A 7,500-nucleotide genomic window follows, 5' to 3' on the forward strand; every position below is an offset into this window, starting at 1 on the left:
GATCACATCCTTCCTGTAATGTGGTGACCAGACCTGCACGCAGTACTCCAGCTGTGGCCTAACCAGTGTGTTGTACAGTTCAAGCATAACCTCCCTGCTCTTGTATTCCATGCCTCGGCCAATAAAGGCAAGTATTCCGTGTGCCGCCTTAACCACCTTATCCACCTGGCCTGCTACCTTCAGGGATCTGTGGACCTGCACCCCAAGGCCATTCAGCCCCTTGAGCCTGTTACATTAGGAACAGGAGGAGGCCCATTCAGCCCCTCGAGCCTGTTACATTAGGAACAGGAGGAGGCCCATTCAGCCCCTTGAGCCTGTTACATTAGGAACAGGAGGAGGCCATTCAGCCCCTCGAGCCTGTTACATTTGGAACAGGAGGAGGCCCATTCAGCCCCTCGAGCCTGTTACATTAGGAACAGGAGGAGGCCCATTTAGCCCCTCGAGCCTGTTACATTAGAAACAGGAGGAGGCCCATTCAGCCCTCGAGCCTGTTACATTAGGAACAGGAGGAGGCTCATTCAGCCCTCGGGCCTGTTACATTAGGAACAGGAGGAGGCCCATCAGTCCCAGCAGCCTGTTACATTAGGAACAGGAGGAGGCCCATTCAGCCCCTCGAGCCTGTCACATTAGGAACAGGAGGAGGCCATTCAGCCCCTTGAGCCTGTTACATTAGGAACAGGAGGAGGCCATTCAGCCCCTCGAGCCTGTTACATTAGAAACAGGAGGAGGCCCATTCAGCCCCTCGAGCCTGTTACATTAGGAACAGGAGGAGGCCATTCAGCCCTCGAGCCTGTTACATTAGATCACGGCTGATCTATACCTTCACTACAACCCCTCCAATAAACCTTAATACCCAACAAAATTCTATCAATCTCGGTCTTGAAATTTTCATTTAACCCTGCTCCCAGACTCCATTACCTCTTGCGGGAGAGGGTTTACTCTGTGTCTGTGTTTCATTGGACAATGTAGAGGGAGCTTTACTCTGTATCTAACCCCCTGTACCTGCCCTGGGAGTGTTTGATGGGACAGTGTAGAGGGAGCTTTACTCTGAATCTAACCCCCTGTACCTGCCCTGGGAGTGTTTGATGGGACAGTGTAGAGGGAGCTTTACTCTGTATCTAACCCCGTGCTGTACCTGCCCTGGGAGTGTTTGATGGGACAGTGTAGAGGGAGCTTTACTCTGTATCTAACCCCGTGCTGTACCTGCCCTGGGAGTGTTTGATGGGACAGTGTAGAGGGAGCTTTACTCTGTATCTAATCCCGTGCTGTACCTGCCCTGTTGCGGATTCCCTGCGACTAATGCTCTGCTCCTCCCCAGGTGACCATCGAGGACGTCCTCAGCTACGATACCTGTGTTTGCCGGACGGAGGAAGGCCGGCTTCTGGAAGGTAGAGCTCCCGTCTCTATTCCTCCTGACGCCTGCGCGGAACGTGTGACCAACAGGCACAGCGCCTGGGAGCCGTCTCACTGAGGGCATCGGGGTGCGAGTAAGCACCAAGGGAAAGGGGAAATTTACCTAGAATTTGCATGTGATATGCATATACCAGCATAGAATTTGCATATCATATCATTTGCAAAGACTTGAGCCCAGTAATCCAGGCCGGACACTCCCCCAGTGCCAGTACTGAGGGAGCGCCGTACTGCGCTGTCGGAGGGGCGGTACTGAGGGAGCGCCGTACTGTCGGAGGGGCAGTACTGAGGGAGCCCTGCACTGTCAGAGGGGCAGTACTGAGGGAGCGCCGTACTGCGCTGTCAGAGGGGCGGTACTGAGGGAGCGCCGTACTGTCGGAGGGACAGTACTGAGGGAGCGCCGTACTGTCGGAGGGGCAGTACTGAGGGAGCCCCGCACTGTCGGAGGGGCAGTACTGAGGGAGCCCCGCACTGTCGGAGGGGCAGTACTGAGGGAGCGCCGTACTGTCGGAGGGGCAGTACTGAGGGAGCGCCGCACTGTCGGAGGGGCAGTACTGAGGGAGCGCCGCACTGTCGGAGGGGCAGTACTGAGGGAGCCCCGCACTGTCGGAGGGGCAGTACTGAGGGAGCCCCGCACTGTCGGAGGGGCAGTACTGAGGGAGCCCCGCACTGTCGGAGGGGCAGTACTGAGGGAGCCCCGCACTGTCGGAGGGGCAGTACTGAGGGAGCCCCGCACTGTCGGAGGGGCAGTACTGAGGGAGCCCCGCACTGTCGGAGGGGCAGTACTGAGGGAGCCCCGCACTGTCGGAGGGGCAGTACTGAGGGAGCCCCGCACTGTCGGAGGGGCAGTACTGAGGGAGCCCCGCACTGTCGGAGGGGCAGTACTGAGGGAGCCCCGCACTGTCGGAGGGGCAGTACTGAGGGAGCCCCGCACTGTCGGAGATGCCGTGTTTCGGGATGAGACGTTAAACCCGAGGCCCCCGTCTGCCCTCTCGGGTGGATGTAAAAGATCCCGGGGCCATTATTGGACGAAGAGCAGGGGGAGTTCCCCCCGGTGTCCTGGGGCCGATATTTATTATTTACAATGAATTAGGAATTGAGTTAGCAAGGAGAGTAGAATTACTTTGGGTATTCAGCACAATAACTGGCCATTGGGCCCAGCACTCTGTGTCGGGGTTTATGCTCCACACCAGCTCCCTCCCACCCTCTCCATCTCACCCCATCACCACCTCCTTCCATTCCTTTCTCCCCCGTGTGTTTATCCAGCTCCCCTTAAATGCCTCGATACTATTCGCAGCGAGTTCCACATTTCCACCTGAAGATAGAAAGACGTGAATTTCTATAGCGCTATTCACCACCACCGGACGTCTCAAAGCGCCTCACAGACAATGAAGCACTTTTGGAGTGCGCTCACTGTTGTAATGTGGGAAATGCCAATTTGCACACAGCAAGCTCCCACACACAGCAATGTGATAATGACCCAGATCCTCTGTTTCAGTGATGTTTGTCGAGGGATAAATATCGGCCCCAGGACACCGGGGAGAACTCCCCTTGCTCTCCGAAATAGTGCCATGGGATCTTTTTCATCCACCTGAGAGGGAAGGCGGGATCTCGGTTTAACATCTCGTCCAAAAGACGGCACCTCCGACACTGCAGTGTTCCCTCAGTGCTGCCCCACTGACAGTGCAGCGCTCCGACAGTGTGGCGCTCCCTCAGTACTGCCCCTCCGACAGTGCGGCGCTCCCTCAGTACTGCCCCTCCGACAGTGCGGCACTCCCTCAGTACTGCCCCTCCGACAGTGCGGCGCTCGCTCAGTACTGCCCCTCCGACAGTGCGTTACTCCCTCAGTACTGCCCCTCCGACAGTGCGGCGCTCGCTCAGTACTGCCCTCCGACAGTGCGTTACTCCCTCAGTACTGCCCCTCCGACAGTGCTGCGCTCCCTCAGTACCGCCCCTCCGACAGTGCGGCGCTCGCTCAGTACTGCCCTCCGACAGTGCGTTACTCCCTCAGTACTGCCCCTCCGACAGTGCGGCGCTCGCTCAGTACTGCACTGGAAAGTCAGCCCATAGTAGGACTTGAACCCGCAACCTTCTGATTCTGAGCCACAGCTGAAACAGGACACCTTCTATTTGGGGGAGGGGGCGGGAGGAAGTGTGTGGGGGGGAAACCTAGCTGACCGACTGTCCTGGTTCCACAGTCAAAGCAGTGTGGGCTGTTCCTTTGGAGCCCGTCGAACACGGTTGAACAAATTTAGAAAGAGAATTTCCTATGTAAACAGCTCCTCGTCACGCTGCAGTTGCCGGCTGCAGCCACGAGGTGGCGTGACCGCTCGACTGTATTACCTGACGGTGGAGAGCAGTGACAAAGGAACACTGCTTTTAATAAGTGTTTAACTTGCCCTTTCTTTCTTCCCCCCCCCCCCCCCCACTTACCCCCAGGGATCAAGCAGTCTATGCTGGAGACAGTAATTCCCAAGAGGGACTCCGATCACGTAATGGTCGTCATCGGCCGGCATAAGGGGCAGGTGAGCATCAGCAGGGAATCTCCGCCCTTTAATACCCCACCCAGTCTAATCCCAAACTCCCACTCACTCCCCCCTTTAATATCCCACCCAGTCTAATCCCAAACTCCCCCTCACTCCCCCCTTTAATATCCCACCCAGTCTAATCCCAAACTCCCACTCACTCCCCCCTTTAATATCCCACCCAGTCTGATCCCAAACTCCCTCTCACTCCCCCCTTTAATATCCCACCCAGTCTGATCCCAAACTCCCTCTCACTGCCCCCCTTTAATATCCCACCCAGTCTGATCCCAAACTCCAACTCACTCCCCCCTTTAATATCCCACCCAGTCTGATCCCAAACTCCCTCTCACTGCCCCCCTTTAATATCCCACCCAGTCTGATCCCAAACTCCCACTCACTCCCCCCTTTATTATCCCACCCAGTCTAATCCCACTCTCCCCCTCACTCCCCCCTTTAATATGCCACCCAGTCTAATCCCACTCTCCCCCTCACTGCCCCCTTTAATATCCCACCCAGTCTAATCCCACTCTCCCCCTCACTGCCCCCCTTTAATATCCCACCCAGTCTAATCCCACTCCTCCTCACTCCCCCCTTTAATATCCCACCCAGTCTAATCCCACTCTCCCCCTCACTCCCCCCTTTAATATCCCACCCAGTCTAATCCCACTCACTCCCCGCACCCTTTAATATCCCACCCAGTCTAATCCCACTCTCCCCCTCACTGCCCCCTTTAATATCCCACCCAGTCTAATCCCACTCTCCCCCTCACTGCCCCCCTTTAATATCCCACCCAGTCTAATCCCACTCTCCCCCTCACTCCCCCCTTTAATATCCCACCCAGTCTAATCCCACTCACTCCCCGCACCCTTTAATATCCCACCCAGTCTAATCCCACTCTCCCCCTCACTCCCCCCTTTAATATCCCACCCAGTCTAATCCCACTCTCCCCCTCACTCCCCCCCTTTAATATTCCACCCAGTCTAATCCCACTCTCCCCCTCACTCCCCCCTTTAATAACCCACCAGTCTAATCCCACTCTCCCCCTCACTCCCCCCTTTAATACCCCACCCAGTCTAATCCCACTCTCCTCCTCACTCCCCCCTTTAATATCCCACCCAGTCTAATCCCACTCACTCCCCGCACCCTTTAATATCCCACCCAGTCTAATCCCACTCTCCCCCTCACTGCCCCCTTTAATATCCCACCCAGTCTAATCCCACTATCCCACTCTCTCCCTCACTGCCCCCCTTTAATATCCCACCCAGTCTAATCCCACTCTCCCCCTCACTCCCCCCTTTAATATCCCACCCAGTCTAATCCCACTCACTCCCCGCACCCTTTAATATCCCACCCAGTCTAATCCCACTCTCCCCCTCACTGCCCCCTTTAATATCCCACCCAGTCTAATCCCACTCACTCCCCGCACCCTTTAATATCCCACCCAGTCTAATCCCACTCTCCCCCTCACTCCCCCCTTTAATATCCCACCCAGTCTAATCCCACTCTCTCCCTCACTCCCCCCCTTTAATATTCCACCCAGTCTAATCCCAATCTCCCCCTCACTCCCCCCTTTAATACCCCACCCAGTCTAATCCCACTCACTCCCCCCCTTTAATATTCCACCCAGTCTGATCCCAAACTCCCTCTCACTGCCCCCCTTTAATATCCCACCCAGTCTGATCCCAAACTCCCACTCACTCCCCCCTTTATTATCCCACCCAGTCTAATCCCACTCTCCCCCTCACTCCCCCCTTTAATACGCCACCCAGTCTAATCCCACTCTCCCCCTCACTCCCCCCTTTAATATCCCACCCAGTCTAATCCCACTCTCCCCCTCACTCCCCCTTTAATACGCCACCCAGTCTAATCCCACTCTCCCCCTCACTCCCCCCTTTAATATCCCACCCAGTCTAATCCCACTCTCCCCCTCACTCCCCCCTTTAATACGCCACCCAGTCTAATCCCACTCTCCCCCTCACTCCCCCCTTTAATATCCCACCCAGTCTAATCCCACTCTCCCTCCCCCCTTTAATACCCCACCCAGTCTAATCCCACTCTCCCCCTCACTCCCCCCTTTAATACCCCACCCAGTCTAATCCCACTCTCCCCCTCACTTCCCCCCTTTAATACCCCACCCAGTCTAATCCCACTCTCCAATCACTCCCCCCTTTAATACCCCACCCAATCTAATCCCACTCTCCCTCTCACTCCCCCCCCTTTAATATCCCACCCAGTCTAATCCCACTCTCCCCCCTCACTCCCCCCTTTAATATCCCACCCAGTCTAATCCCACTCTCTCCCTCACTTCCCCCTTTAATACGCCACCCAGTCTAATCCCACTCTCCCCCTCACTCCCCCCCTTTAATACCCCACCCAGTCTAATCCCACTCTCCCCCTCACTCCCCCCTTTAATATCCCACCCAGTCTAATCCCACTCTCTCCCTCACTCCCCCCTTTAATATCCCACCCAGTCTAATCCCACTCTCCCCCTCACTCCCCCTTTAATACCCCACCCAGTCGTGTGGTATCGTTGGGCGCATGTGGTAGCTGGTCTGAGTGTGATGTTAATTCTGTGTTTGAGAGTGTCTCTCTGTGTTTGTGTGCGTATATGTGTCTGTAATTTTTTTATTCATTCACGGGATGTGGGTGTCGCTGGCCTGGGCAGAACTTGTTGCCCATCCCTTGAGAAGTTGGTTTTGTGTCTCACTGGGCCATTACAGAGGGCAGTTAAGGATTGACCATGTTGCTGTGGTATGGAGTCACATATCGGCCAGACCGGGTAAGGGTGGCAGATTTCCTTCCCTGGAGGACATTAGTGAGGCCAATGGCTTTTTACGGCAGTCCAGTAGTTTCGTGGTCACCGTTACTGATACTAACTTTAAGACCATCGGAAATAGGAGCAGGAGTCGGCCATTCGGCCCCTCGAGCCTGCTCCGCCATTTAATACCATCATGGCTGATCCGATCATGGACTCAGCTCCACTTCCCCGCCCGCTCCCCATAACCCTTCACTCCCTTATCGCTCAAAAATCTGTCTATCTCCACCTTAAATATATTCAATGTCCCGGCTTCCACAGCTCTCTGGGGCAGCGAATTCCACAGATTTACAACCCTCTGAGAGAAGAAATTCCTCCTCATCTCAGTTTTAAATGGGCGGCCCCTTATTCTAAGACCATGCCCTCTAGTTCTAGTCTCCCCCATCAGTGGAAACATCCTCTCTGCATCCACCTTGTCAAGCCCCCTCATAATCTTATACATTTCAATAAGATCACCTCTCATTCTTCTGAATTCCAATGAGTAGAGACCCAACCTCCTCAACCTTTCCTCATAAGTCAACCCCCTCTTCTCTGGAGACATTGCAGTGAGGGAGGAGGAATGTGAAATAGTAGATGGAATAAACATAGCGAGAGAGGAAGTATTAAGGGGGCTTAGCAGCTTTGAAAGTGGATAAATCCCCAGGCCCGGATGAAATGTATCCCAGGCTGTTAAGGAAAGCAAAAGAGGAAATAGCAGAGGCTCAGATCATCATTTTCCAGTCCTCTCTGGCTACCGGTGTGGTATCAGAG

At 55.0% G+C, this 7,500-nt stretch overlaps 1 protein-coding gene across 1 annotated transcript in view; it reads left to right on the forward strand.

The window, feature by feature from the left end:
- Nucleotides 1–7,500, forward strand: part of gpkow (G patch domain and KOW motifs) — an 18,053-nt gene that overhangs the window by 6,461 nt on the left and 4,092 nt on the right. The window contains exons 5-6 of the mRNA XM_070869116.1: nt 1,300–1,388; nt 3,850–3,935. Coding sequence (XP_070725217.1) covers nt 1,300–1,388; nt 3,850–3,935 — 175 coding nt within the window. The remainder of the gene's footprint in view (nt 1–1,299; nt 1,389–3,849; nt 3,936–7,500) is intronic.

The sequence above is a fragment of the Pristiophorus japonicus genome, chromosome 32 (genome assembly GCF_044704955.1).
Source record: "Pristiophorus japonicus isolate sPriJap1 chromosome 32, sPriJap1.hap1, whole genome shotgun sequence".
In the NCBI taxonomy this organism is placed as follows: domain Eukaryota; kingdom Metazoa; phylum Chordata; class Chondrichthyes; family Pristiophoridae; genus Pristiophorus; species Pristiophorus japonicus.